This window comes from Sus scrofa, chromosome 9, assembly GCF_000003025.6.
Source record: "Sus scrofa isolate TJ Tabasco breed Duroc chromosome 9, Sscrofa11.1, whole genome shotgun sequence".
In the NCBI taxonomy this organism is placed as follows: Eukaryota; Metazoa; Chordata; class Mammalia; order Artiodactyla; family Suidae; genus Sus; species Sus scrofa.
Window position 1 is genome coordinate 1,539,939 of NC_010451.4, and position 14,595 is coordinate 1,554,533.

Consider the following 14,595-nt stretch of genomic DNA (forward strand, 5'->3'; position numbering starts at 1 on the left):
CTGAGATACTCTGAGAGTGGTCTTCCTCAGGGCCTCCTTTACATCTCTGTTCCGGAGGCTGTAGATGAGGGGTTCAGCATAGGGATCACCACACTGTAGAACACAGACACCACTCTGTTCTGGTCAGTGGAGTAGCTGGACTTGGGCATCACATAAATGAAGGTGATGGTTCCATAGTAGAGCGTAACGGCTGTGAGATGGGAGGTGCAGGTGGAGAAGGCCTTGTGTCTTCCTTCAGTGGAGGGCATCTTCAGGATGGTGATGAGGATGCAGATGTAAGAGAGAACTATGACAAACCCTGTGACCATAATTATGAACCCAGAGGAGATGGAAGGGATAATTTCAAGAACAGAGACATCTGAGCAGGAAAGTTTCAGCAAAGAGGTGAAATCAGAGAAATAGTGGTCTATCTGATTTGGTCCACAGAAAGACAGACTCAACAAGCAACTAGTAAATATCCAAGCATTCACACACCCACCCAGATAGGAAGCCCCCAGTAAGAGGACACAGACTCTTGGGGACATGTGGGTGGAGTAGAGCAGGGGCAAGCTGATGGCCACATAGCGGTCATAGGCCATGGCGGCCAACAGGAAGCAATCAGTTGTCCCAAACAGGATCACGGAAAAGAGCTGGGCCTCACAGCCAGTGGTTGTGATGGCCACTCTATGTCTAAGGAAGCCTATAAGCATCACCGGTGTGACTGATGTGGAAAATCCAGTGTCTACAGAAGCCAAATGGCCAAGGAAGAGGTACATGGGGGTGTGAAGCTGGGGACAGCTTTTTATTAAAAGAATTATGCTGACATTGCCTACTAAGGTGACAACATAGATGCCTAGAAATATCACAAAGCAGATGACACCAAGCACAGGATCCTCCGTGAGCCCCAAAAGGATGAACTCTGTCACACTGCTGTGGTTTCCAGCCTCCATCTCTCCTGTGGGTTGTTCCTGTTGAGGGAAATGGTTAAAAATAGTTTCATTCTGTACATTTCCAGTTGCCTTGGTCATTCCTTATACTTGTTCACAGTTGTTTGTTCCCTGTCCAGCCTGTAAATTATGATGCTCTAGATGGTTTTGTTTCCTTTATCTTTGTTGCATCAAAAAATTATGAGTCAGCTGCACTCTTCTTGATCTCTATTGTACTGTATTCGTTGAATATTATCATTTTTTTTCTGTCTTTTTAGCTATTTCTTGGGCTGCTCCCGTGGCATATGGAGGGTCCCAGGCTAGGGGTCAAATCGGAGCTGTAGCCACCGGCCTACACCTGAGCCACAGCAACGCTGATCTGAACGGCGCCTGGAACCTACACCACAGCTCATGGCAACGCCGGATCTTTAACCCACTGAGCAAGGGCAGGGACCAAACCCGCAATATCATGGTTCCTAGTTGGATTCGTTAACCACTGCGCCATGGCAGGAACTCCTGAATAATATCTATTTTAAAACACCACTCCAACCTTACCTTCTAGGCAAATCTCTCTCACCAGGTCCAGATCTATTGTTTCACTTTCCTTCTGGAAGTCTCCAGGTGCAAATCCCACAAATATCCCCAAATACCAAACCATCTTTCCTTGAACCACTGTTCCCATGTGCTGTATCTGTGGAGTGACACCAAATCCACCCAATCTCTTGTGTCTGAAACATGGGAGTGATCTAAGCCTTCTTCCTCTCGTGAACCACATCTAATAAATCCCATTGGCATTATCTGCAGTTTATCTCCCAATTTCATTTCATGGTGACAGTTCCATTCCAGATATCCTTTCTTTAATTGAAGACCTGGTCATTATTCCACTTTAGTTTGTCTCTTTGCCTCCCTGCATGATTCTTATGCCTTAAAATATTCAGTAAATCTCCCAAAGTGGTCCATCCCCAAATTAAAGAGCGAGTGAGTAGTTCCTGCTGTGGTGCAGTGGAAATGAATCTGACTAAGCACCATGAAGTTGCTGGTTTGATCTCGGGCAATGCTCAGTGGATTAACGATCTGGCATGGCTGTGGCTGCGGCACGGGCTGGTGGCTAGAGCTCTGATTGGACCCCTAGCCTGGGAATCTCCATGTGCCGTGGGTGGGACTGTAAAAAGACAAATGAATTAAAGAAATAAATAAACAAAAAAGAGCAGGTGATTCCAAGGCGCTTGTTTTATAACTTTCAGCACTTCCTCCAGCCTCCAGGATGCACCCTGACCTGTTGAGTGCAGCACAGTGCACACATTCTGAGGTCCCTCCTGCCTGTGACACGTTGCTTGTCCCTTGGGATGGTCCCATCCTACCCCTGCACTGATCCAACCTTCCTGAGCTATTTACAGTGCCCCCACGCACACGAGTTCCCCCATGCACTCTGCTCTTTGCCTTCGCTGCTTTTTCTCCCCCTCGAAGAGCTCCCATCCTCTCAGTACTCTGGGTGACCTCCACTCCTTGATCAAGGTCCTTTCTCTCCAAAGTCTTCTCTGACTTCCGAGGGTTAAGCAGAACACTCCTGTGGCTTGATATCGTGCCTTGAAGATGCCTAGATTCCCATTCTTTGCACTAGGTTGTGTTTCATTTTGTGTGTTTTTTGGTTGTTAACAGTACATTGTCCCCAATTTATAAACACTCTCCTCAGTCAGTGTGTGTTCTGTCCCTGTGTAAGGAATAACCTGTGTTTGGATATAAAATATGCTGAGAAGCTTATGAGGTCAGTTTGTTTCTGATTAGTGTGATAAGGATGCAGTGGGGAACACAAAATGAAAACAATTTAGCCTCCCTGTCCAGAGAATCCAGGTCTTTCAGAGGAGAAAGATGGTGAACTTTTCATTAGTGTATGGAAATTGCATAATTGCAGGATAAGTAAATTAATGGCTTAGGTTGTTTGGGAGGAAAAATTGTATATTCATGTAAGTAAATATGGTGAAAATTCAAAATATTCCTCTCAATAGTCAACTATTAGACACATGAGTCAAGTATTAGAAGTTTGGCATTTATTTTTTGAAGTTTCCCCTTTTATCTATTTTAATTGAGCTTTTGTAACATTATAGATAATATTTTAATATAGCTATTTTTCTTTACTTTTCAATAAGAAATTTATCACACGATTCTCACAAACACAGTTTCCGAGATCTTCGTGATAATGCATTGAGTCCCTGGATGTTAATCACCCACTAATTTTGGGCATGCAACTGTTCACAACTTTTTGCTAATCAGAATGATTAATCCCACAGAAAGCATAAGGGATATGGAGAAGAATATTCCAAAAATATGACTTTTTTTAAATGACTGCACCCATGGCAAATGGAGGTTCCCAGGCCAGGGACTGAATCTGAGCCACAGCTGTGACCCAGGCTACAGCAGCAGCACCACCAGATTTTTTAACTGACTGCCCCAGGCTGGGGGTCAAACCTGGACCTCCACCACCACCCAAGCCACTGCTGCCAGATTCTTAACCCCCCACTGCACCGCCATGGGAACTCCGTGGTATATTTTAAAAATAATCCTTTTGCTAGGTATTTTAAGAATTGCGTTCCATGCTCTAACGTGAGTGAATCCCCATGAGTTGTCATGGTGAAAATACACAACCATTGTGCCCCGTGTTCACAGTTTTGGTGAGTTCTTGGTTACAGTTTCACTAAAGAGATTAGCACCGCTTCTAGTTTTTGTCATTTTGTGTGACAGAGGCAATGTTTCTGTGTTTTCAAACAGAGTATATGATAAATTAGAGTATATGATAAGTCAGAGTATGTGATAAATTATAAGGGACTACCCAGAGTAATTACTGCAGTCCAAAGCAACAGTTTCAGGGTATACTAAAAATTCAGTAGGCATTATAAAGAAACTATTTATCAGAATGAGAAACAGAATTATGGACATAATGTTACAGACTTGCAAATATTTTAAAATAAAAAACGAGATTAATTTTAGTGATCTGAAATTTTTCGCTTACGCACTTTTGTTTGTCCTTTCCATTAACTTCTGCTAGCTATCAATTCCTACAGATTTATAAATTTATAATCAATTCCTACAGATTTATAAATCCTATTTGAACACATTGAAACAGAACTTTTTACGTAGTATTAACACCTAAGGAAAGATTCAGCATAAATTTTTAACAGTAACAATCATTTTTATTCATTTTAATTTTGGGCATATACAAATAGTATTTACATTTTAAATTTCTGTATATATTACTTTTAGTCATTTACAGTTTCACTAAAAAGTATCTAAAATATTTCCCACTTTCTTAATAGCCTTGATAACTGAAATGCTGGTTGGAATATATGCTCGGATACTTACTATGTTATTCATGGAGCTTCAGCATCTCTCAGTGTTCCCATCATAGCTCAGCGGTTAACAAACACAACTGGTATCCATGAGGATGCAGATTTGATGCCTGTCCTCGCCCAGTGGTTAAGGGATCAGGCATTGCCATGCACTGCAGCATAGATCTCAAACGTGGTGTGGATAGAGCATTGCTGTGGCCTTAAGAAACCAAAAAAAAAAAAAAAAAAGAATGTGTCATATCGTTTGATAAATCTTCATGAACGCCACTTAAATTACTCTAGTGACAGGCTAACGTACTACCAAGGGTGTTAGCTCTATCATGACAAATTTCTATTTAGTCATAGCACTTCATCCCCCATGACATCAACGGCACAAATCATCTCCTTTCTACATCAAAACACTGAAATATCTGAATAGAGCCAGCACACACCTACTGCCTTCCCTTTTCCAAAAGTAAGCCCCCATAGATCCTTTGGGCATTCCACCTGGGGCATAGCTTTCAGATCCCTCACCATTCTCTGGTCAGCCTATGAACAGGCTCTGGTCTGAGGAATGGGACCAAGCACTGGGCAGCATGTGTGCTCTTTGCCTTCTGACCCAAGCAGAGTTCAGTGGGGCCAACCGTGCCTTCACTCTGGGCTTCTGTCTGTGTGACAGCATCACGGAGGCTGGAGAGAGAAGATGCAGATCTGGGAATCCCAGTGGCCAGTGTTTTCACTTGCACCTGACCCTTCAATCTCTCTCATTTCCACATGTTTCCATTTGTAAAATTGGAATAATTGTCCCTATAATGCAGCATTGTTTTCAGGTTAAGAGAAATGATATCTATAAAATACTCAGAGGTGTCTGTTCATACACATCAGAGCTAAGAAACTTTGTAATATTTTTCTTGAAGATAAAGTGTTGATAGATTTTCAATGATTTAAAATGTTTTAGGAGAATAATAGAAATTTTCTTTCAATACATGCCAGGAGCTTTTTCAAGTATCCAAAAGACGCCAGGGAGTACTGTGTCTGATGCCGTCTCAGTTCTGGGGTCTGGTGTTCATGGTCAGTGCACAATATGACACCTGCTTCTGGTCCCTCTCTTTCCTCTACCCTGGTTACCCTGGTTCTTTCTAGCGCATTGCATCATGACATCGCATCCTGCCTCCCCCACCTGGCACAGGGGTTCTAACTCTCCCCCAGCCTTTCCTTCAGTGGATGGATCCCTTTCGATGATGACTGGGGACACAGGGATCTGTGCCTCATCCAAACTGAACACCAGGTCATTGCTTTCTGATTTCCTGTTCATGGCTGTGGCTACACAAGCTTCGCTGTGATTGTGGCTGCTGAGACTGTCCACCTTCCCTTGGTCTCCTGGGCAGCCTGGTTTCTGGGCCCAGAAGGACCTTTCTGTGGTACAAACCTTACTGAGGCCACAGTTCCACAGGGGTCAAGAATGAAAGTTGTTGAGAGAGTTTGGTTTCCTTTTAATTTCTCAATGAAGCCGTCAGATTTTAAATTATTTAAAGAAGATCCATGACAACTGGACTCACCTTTCAGAGCCAGAGCTGCTGATGTGGATTCTGAAGAGCTCTTAACAGAGCAGATGTTTCCCACTATGTTTACAAGTAGTTGTGCACTGAACCGCTGGAATGTGAAATGCTGACTGTCGCCCTTCCACCAGGAGCCCATTACAGACCTTCAGCCAGGGTGAGGGTGGGTGTCTCTGTGTGTGTGTGGTGGGAGGGAAGGAAGGCTCTCATAGAACAGGGCAAGTCCCCTGGGCTTTTGTTGCTTCCCCTGTGAGAAGAGGATTCCTGAGTTTGTTCCACAGAAATGGCTTGTAGAATTGTGGCTCATTAAAGTGGCTTCAGTTGAAGGTCCAGTTTCTAACAAAAGGTGTATTTGCAAAGATCCTTAGGGACACTTTGTCGAGAGACTTGGAGAAAGTGTTCTTGGACTAGAAAGTTGTCTGGAGTTTGGGACCAGCGTCAGTGTTGTCTGTGCTCTGATTTTACCTGTGTAAACAAAAGAGTTCCTTTCACTGAGGACATCAGGTAGTGGGGAAAGCCATGGCGTAAAAGGAGCCAGGAAGCAGACATGAAGCCCAGTCCCCTGTCACTCAAAGGGTGTCCCAAGGATGGGTGCTGGTTCTCAAAGTGTTTGTCATCAGTCTGGTATGCAGTAAAGACAGAAACTGGAAGGAACTCTTAAGCACTCTTACAGAATTTTGAGAATGTCGGTTGGCTTCAATAATTTAAAATTGTATTTATGCTTTTGTATTTTAGTTTTCCTTATTTAATGTTTTCCGTAGTCCTAGTTGTATGATCTTTCCCCAAAATCACTGATCCATGGGGGCTTTTGGAAAAGGGATCCTTCCGTAAAAGCAGTCTGAACAGTATTAGGTGTGGCCTTTGAATTCAGGAGACCTGGGTTCAGTTTGAGGTATATGAGGTCAGGAAAATAGTTTACCCTCTTGGAGAGTCAGGTTCATGGTCTATAAATGGGGCTAAGGATTGGTATCTCATAGGCTGGTCATGAGATTTAAGTGGGGTAGCATATAATTACGTGGAAAAGGTATCTGGAGTTAGTGATGTGTTTCAAACGTGGGACAAATAGGAGAAAGTGCCTGGATGTGTCGTCTCTGATCAACACTCACCAGACGCATTCATCCGAGTTGGAAGGAGCCCTGTCACCTTCTGCAAAATATTCTATTTCCTCCTCAGTCCCCAATCCTTCACTTTTGATGTTCATGACATTCCAGCTACGGCCCCTGCTGTCTGCCCCATTGAGCTCCCTGCTATTCCTCATGCCCTGAGGACTTGCGCTCCTGCATCCCACATCGTCTCTCCATCTCTACCTTTGTCACCAGCAAGGACAACCTCTAACCATTTGAGTATCTCCACGGACAATTTAACCTCTAGTTTCCTTTACTGTCTTGACTCCAATAACGTTTATTTTTCGAGTCGACTTAGGAAACCCTCAGTTATGATGTTTGTTATCGTAAATCTCCCTGAGATTAATCTTTGACTCACAACTTAACTGTATGTCTATAAAACCTCAGTGTTAAAGCTGAAACAGCCACAGACCACCAGAAACCTACCTATAGTCTGACAAACTCAAGGTTATTGGGTCGGTGTAGCGAGGGAGGGCTCTCCAAAAATCGTCTCATGACTCTCAGGAATGGAGAGTAGGTACATACCTTTTAAAAAAATTTCTAAAATTAAAAAATTAACTTACAGTTGATTTGCACATTTTCTTCAATTTCTGTTGTACAGCAAATTGACCCAGTCATAGCCAGTTCCCTGTGCTGAACGGTAGGACCCCCTTGCCCATCCATTCCAAATGTCACCCTTTTCATCCACCAACCCCAGACTCTCCATCCATCCCAGTCCCTACCTGCTCTTCCTTGGCAACCACAAGTCTGCTCACCATGGCCACGGTCATGGAAACAGCCTTGATGTCCTTTGACAGGGGAATGGATTAGGAAGATGTTAGACATGTATTCAAAGGAATACTACTCAGCTATAAAAAGGACAGAAGAATGCCAGGTGCAGCAGCATGGATGGAACTAGTGATTCTCCTACTAAGTGAAGTATGTCAGAAAGAGAAAGGAAAATGCCATATGATATGGCTTGTATGTGGAATCTAAAATAAGGCACAAATGATCCTCACTGGGAAGAGAGATAGACCAGGGCCATGGAGAACATGTCTGTTTTCTTTTCTTCTCTTTTTTTTTTTTTTTCCATAACCAAAGTATTGCAAATTTTTGCTACAGCTGCTGCCAGATCCTTAATCTACAAAACCAGGCTTGGGATGATGCCTGTGCCTCACAGCAGCCCTCTCCACTGCAGTCACATTCCTAACCTGCTGAGCCGCAGAGGGAACTCCCAGGTGCATGCTTTTTGAGATATTTAGGTTCTTATTGAAGGATACTGGGTATGGTCAGAGATTGTCGGGTTTGGTTGTGGACTGGTTGCTGTTTGTGTGGGGAGATTAGTGGCAGAGATTACTCTGAGCCTGAACACTGTCCTGAAATGATGACAGTTTATCAAATGAGTATTTCCTGTCATAGGCTGAAACAGCATTTCAGGCTTGGGTGCATGGTTGATAAAAAACAGAATTACTGAAAAATGAGATCATTATGGCGTATTTTTTATTGTTGTTGCACAAACTTGGAAGTAATAATGTTTTCTGGTAAGTTTGATTCTCAGTTACTCTATGTTCCCTTTCCCAGCCTGAAGAATGAGAGAGATGTTTTTCAGTCTCATGAAATTTTGCTCTTTTGGGAAATATTTACTTCTCATTTTTTGCCTCATTTATTGACATAAAATTGTTTTACTATGTATTTTTTAACCATCTTAATACCTACAGAATGTATAGTTATGCCCTTCTGCACCTCTTATTTGGATAATTAATATTTTTACCTTTTTATTGATTCTTACTCCTACTGATTTTTTACTTTGATTGAATTTTCAATGAAATTACAGATTTCTTTCTTTATGGGACATATGTCCTGTATCTTTATGTTTTTTGTTTCTTTTACCTTTTTTTTCTTATTTATTTGTTGTTCCTTTTCAGACTTCCTGAGATGGAAGCTTTTATTTTTTTTTATTTTTTATTTTGAAAAATTATCTCAATGAATTTTATTCCTTTTTTGTTGTACAACAGTTATCAGAACCCAATTTTATACCATTTCCATCCCAAAGCCGAGGCACATCTCCCCACCCCCCAAGCCGTCTGATTTGGAAAACATAGGTTTTTCAAAATCTGTGAGTCAGTATCTGTTCTGCAAAGAAATTCATTGTGTCCTTTTTTAAGATACCACATGTAAGTGATAGCAATTGATGTGGTTGTCTCACTGTCTAGTTAACTTCACTTAGCATGATAATTTCTAGGTCCATCCAAGTTGCTAGAATGCTGTTATTTCTTTCCTTTTAATGGTCAAGTAATATTACATTGTGTGTAGGTACCACATCTTCTTTATCCACTCCTCTGTCCAAGGAAATTTAGGTTGTTTCCATGTCTTGGCTATTCTATACTGTGGTGCATGAACATTGGAGTACATGTACCTTTTCGAGTCATGGTTTTCTCTGGACAGATGTCCAGGAGTGGGATTGCTGGATTAAATGATAATTCTATTTTCAGTTTTCTGAGGAATCTCTATACTGTTTTCCACAGTGGTTGCACCAGTTTACATTCCCATCAACAGTGTAATAAGGTTCCTTTTTCTCCACACCCTCTTCAGCATTTATTGTTTGCCAACTTTTTGATGATGACCATTCTGGCTGGTTTAAGGTGGTACCTCATCATGGTTTTGATTTGCATTTCTGGAATAACGAGTGATACTGAACATCTTTTCATGTGTTTTTTGGCCATCTGTATGTCTTCTTTGGAGAACTGTCTGTTTATATTTTCTGCCCATTTTTTGACAGGGTTGTTTTTTTGGTATTGAGCTATAGAAGGTGTTTTTGTATTGTGAGGATTAATCCCTCGTCAGTCACTTAGTTTGCAAATATTTTCTTCCATACTGTGTGTTGTCTTTCTGTTTTGTTTAGGGTTTCCTTTGCTGTGCAGAAACTTTTAAATTTAATTAATACCCATTTGTTTATTTTTGTTTTTATCATCATTACTCTAGGAAGTGGATCTGAGAAGATATTGCTGTGGTTTATGTCAGAGAGTGTTTGGCCTACATTTTCCTCTAAGAGTTTTATAGTGTCTGGTCTTCTATCTAGGTCTTTAATCTATTTGGAGTTTATTTTTGTGTATGGTGTTGGGAAGTGTTCTAATTTCATTCCTTTACATGTGGCTGTCCTATTTTCCCAGCACCCCTTATTGAAGGGGATGTCTTTTCTCCATTGTATATTCTTGCCTTCTTTGTCATAGATTAGTCAACTGTTGGTGCATGGGTTTAATTCTGGGCTTTGTATTGTGTTCCTTTCTTTGTGCTAGTACCATACAGTTTTGATGACTGTTGCTTTGTAGTATAATCTGAAGCCAGGGAGCCTGATTCCTCCAGCTCCATTTTTCTTTCTCAGTATGACTTTGGCTAGTCTGGCTCTTTTGTGCTTCCAGACAAACTTTAAAACATTTTGTTAAATTTCTGTGAAAACCATCCTTGGTACTTTGTTAGGGATTCCATTGAATCTGTAGATTGCCTTGGGTAGTATAGTCATTTTGATGATATTGATTCTTCCAATCCAAGAGCATGGAATGTCTTTTCATCTTTTTGTGCCATCTTTGATTTCTTTCATCATCATCCTATAGATTTCAGAGTACAGGTCTTTTATCTCTTTAGGTAGGTTTATTCCTAAATATTTTATTCTTTTTGATGCAATGGTAAATGGGATTGTTTCCTAATTTCTCTTTCTGTTTTTTTGTTGTTAGTATATAGAAATGCAGTTGATTTCTGTGTATTAATTTTGCACCCTTGACTTTGTCAAATTCATTGGTGAACTCTAATAGCATCTCTAGAATTTTTTATGTATAGCATCATGTCATCTGCAAATAGTGATAGTTTTACTTCTTCCTTTCCAATATGGATTCCTTTTGTTTCTTTTTCTTCTCTGATTGCCTTGGCTAGGACTTCCAAAACTATGTTGAATAGTATGGCAAGAGAGGACATCCTTGACTTGTTCCTGATATCAGCAGCAATTCTTTCAATTTTCACCATTGAGCATGATGTTAGCTCTGGGTTTGTCATATATGGCCTTTCTTATGTTGAGGTAAGTTCTCTCTGTGCCCACTTTCTGAGAGTTTTTATCAGAAATGGGTGTTGGATTTTGTCAAAGTCTTCTTCAGCATCTATTGAGAGGATCATATGGTTTTTATTCTTCAGTTTGTTAATGTGATGTATCACACTGATTTATGTGTGGATATTGAAGAATCCTTGCATCCCTGGGATAAAGCCCACTTGATCATGATGTACAGTTTTTTAATGTATTGTTGGATTTGGTTTGATAGTACTCTGTTGCGGATGTTTGCATCTATGTTCCTCAGTGACATTGGTCTGTAATTTTCTTTTTGGTCATATCTTTGTCTGTTTTTGGTATCCGGGTGATGGTGGCCTCATAGAATGAGTTTGGAAATGTTCCTTCCTCTGCAAATTTTTGGAATAGTTTCAGAAGGATAGTTGTTAGCTCTTCTCTAAATGTTTGGTAGAATTTGCCTGTAAAGCCATCTGGTGTGGACTTCTGTTTGTTGGAAGTTTTAAAATCACAGTTTCAGTTTCAGTACTTGTGACTGGCCCATTCTTCTTTTCTATTTCATCTTGATGTAGTCTTGGAAGATTGTAGTTTTATAAGAATTTGTCAATTTCTTCTAGGTTTTCCATTTTATTGGCATATAGTTGCATTTAGTAATCTTTTATGATCCTTTTTATTTCTGTGATGTTTGTTGTTACTTCTCCTTTTTCATTTCTAATTTTATTGATTTGAGACTTCTCTTTTTTTTCTTGATGAGTCTGGCTAAGGGTTTATCAATTTTGTTGATCTTTTCAAAGAACCATTTTTTTGTTTCATCGATCTTTTCTATGGTTTTCTTCGTTTCTATTTCATTGATTTCTGCTCTGGTCTTTATGATTTCTTTCTTTCTGCTAACTTTAGATCTTGTATGTTCTTCTCTCTCTAACTGCTTTAGCTGTAAAGTTAGGTTGTTTATTTGAGCTTTTTCTTGTTTCCTGAGGTAAGCTTGTATTGCTATAAACTTCCATCTTAGGACAATTTTTGCTGGATCCCATAGGTTTTGGAGTGTTGTACCTGTGTTGTCATTTGCTTCTAGGTATTTTTTAATTTCCTCTTTGACTTCTTCAGTGATCCATTGGTTGTTTAGTGGCATGTTGTTTAGTCTCCACGTGTTTGTGTTTTTTTTCAGTTTTTTTTCTTGTTTATTTCCAGTTGTATAGTGTTGTGGTTGGAAAAGATGTTTGATATGATTTCTTTTTTTCCTTTTATTTATTTATTTATTTTTGATATGATTTCAATTTTCTTAAAGTTACTGAGGCTTGATTTGTGGCCCAGATGTGATCAATCCTAGAGAATGTTCTGTGTGCACTTGAAAGGAATGTATATTCTCCTGCTTTTCGATGGAATGTCCTATAAATATCTATTAAGTCCATCTGGTCTAATGCTTCATTCAGAGCCTGTGTTTGCTTGTTGATTTTCTGTCTGGATGATCTATCCATTGGTGTAAGTTGGGTGTTAAAGTCTCCCACTATTATTGTGTTATTGTTGATGTGTCCTTTTAAGGTTGTTACCAGTTACCTTATATATTGAGGTGATCCTATGCTGGGTGCATATATATTTACAATTGTTATAGTTTCTTGGATTGATCCTTTGATCATTATGTAATGTCCTTCCTTGTGACTATTAACATTCTTTAGTTGAAGCTTTATTTTGTCCAATATGAGTATTGCTACTCCAGCTTTCTTTTGATCCCCGTTTACGTGGAATATTTCCTTCCACCTTCTCACTTTCAATTTGTATGTGTCCCTAGAAGTGAAGTGGGTCTCTTGAAGACAGCACCTACATGGGTCTTGTTTTTGCATCCATTCAGCCAGTCTATGTCTTTTGGTTGGGGCATTTAGTCCATTTACATTTAAGGTAATTATTGATATGTATGTTCTTATTGCCTTTTTATTATTTGTTTTGGATTTGTTTTTGTTGCTCTTTTTTCTTTCTTTCTTCTCTTGTTCTCTTGTGGTTTGATGACTTACTTTAGTGTTCTATTTGAATTGATTTTTCTTATTTGTGTGTGCATCAATTGTAGATTTTTGGTTTACAGTTACCCTGAAGTTTTGATGTAGGAATCTCTCTCTCTCTCTCTCTCTCTCTGTCTATATATATATATATACACATACATGTATATGTATATGTCTATGAGAATTTTTTATGTTGTTGGTCTCTTAATTGCAAGTGCATGTCCAGTGCCCTGCATTTGTATTCTCCTTTTCTCATTATTTCTGATATTGGTAGCCTATTTGTGCATGGAGGATGTCCAACCTTTATTTTATATATGCCTTTAGTGGTGAACCTTGTCATTTGCATTTGCAGTGTTTTTATTTCTAGTTGTTGCCTTTTCTTTTCTGCCTAGAGAAGCTCCTTTAGTATTTGTTATAAAGCTGGTTTAGTGTTGCTGAATTCTCTCAGCTTTTGCTTATCTGGGAAGCTTTTGATTTCTCTTTCAAATCTGAATGAGAGCCTTGCTGGGTAGAGTAATCTTGGTTGGAGGTTTTTTCCTTTCATCCTGTTGAGTATATCATGCCACTCCCTTCTGGCCTGCAGAGTTTCTTCTGAAAAATCTGCTGATAACCTTATCAAGGTTCCCTTGTATATTACTTGTTTCTTTTCCCTAGCTGCTTTCAGTATTTTCTTTTTATCTTTAATTTTGGTCCATTTGATTATTATGTGTCTTGGGGTGTTCCCTCTTGGGTTTATTTTATATAGTACTTGGTGTGCATCCTGGATTTGAATGAGTGGTTCCTTTTCCATGTTAGAGGAGTTTTTGGCTATTATCCCTTCCAATACTTTTTCTTACCCTTTCTCTCTTCTCCTTCTGGCACCCATATTATACAGATGTTCGTGCATTTAATGTTGTCCCAGAGTTCTCTGAGACTGTCTTCATTTCTTTTCAATCTTTTTTCTCTTTTCTGTTCTGCATCAGTGATTTCCACTAGTCTGTTCTCCACCTTGCTTAATCATTCTGCATCCTGTATTCTGCTGCTGTTTGCTTCTAATTTTTTAAATTTCTGTTTTTGTACTTTGCTTACTTAATCCATAAATCCTCTATTTCTTTGCTCAGTTATTCTTTTAATTTATCAATCTTTACCTTCAGTTTAATTCCAGTGTCTTGCATCATCTTTAGTATCGTCAGTCTAAAGAATTTTTGCTGGAGGCTGATAATCTCCAGATCACTTAGCTGTTTTTTTTTTTTTTTTTCTTGCTCCCTTATTTGAGTGAGAGTTCTCTGCTGTTTCATTTTCATAGGTTTTTGGTGTGGTCTCCTTTTTGCAGACAATAGAGTTGTAGCCTCTTTTACTTCTGATGTCTTTCCTCTCTTGTGGCTGAAGTTGGTAAGGGGGCTTGCTGTAGGCTTCCTGATGGGAGGGGCTGGTGCCTGCCCACTGGCTGATGGGGCTGAGTCCTATCCCTCTGATGGGTGGGGCTTTGTCCCTGGGTAAGATAGGAGGTGGCTGTGTTCCTGGGGATGTCTTTAGGCAGCCTGTTAACTGATGGGTGGGGCTGTGATCAGACCTGGATTATCATTTCACCTAGGGCTTCTCAGTAGTGATGGGTTGGCCAGATTTTCCCAAAATGGCCCCCTCCAGAGAAATGCATGCTGATGAATATTCCTGAGATCTTTGC

General features: G+C 40.0%; 1 protein-coding gene and 1 pseudogene across 1 annotated transcript; one reads left to right on the plus strand and one right to left on the minus strand.

Moving 5' to 3' along the window:
- The window catches only part of LOC110255358, a 218,355-nt pseudogene that overhangs the window by 64,713 nt on the left and 139,047 nt on the right, over positions 1 to 14,595 (plus strand).
- Positions 39 to 929, minus strand: LOC100521737 (olfactory receptor 491-like). Its single transcript, XM_021062280.1, has one exon. The coding sequence runs from the start codon at positions 927 to 929 to the stop codon at positions 39 to 41; it is 891 nt and encodes a 296-aa protein (XP_020917939.1).

Bases quoted from the DNA above. Each gene is read 5' to 3' on its own strand.
- LOC100521737 (XM_021062280.1), bottom strand. From the start codon at position 929: ATGGAGGCTGGAAACCACAGCAGTGTGACAGAGTTCATCCTTTTGGGG.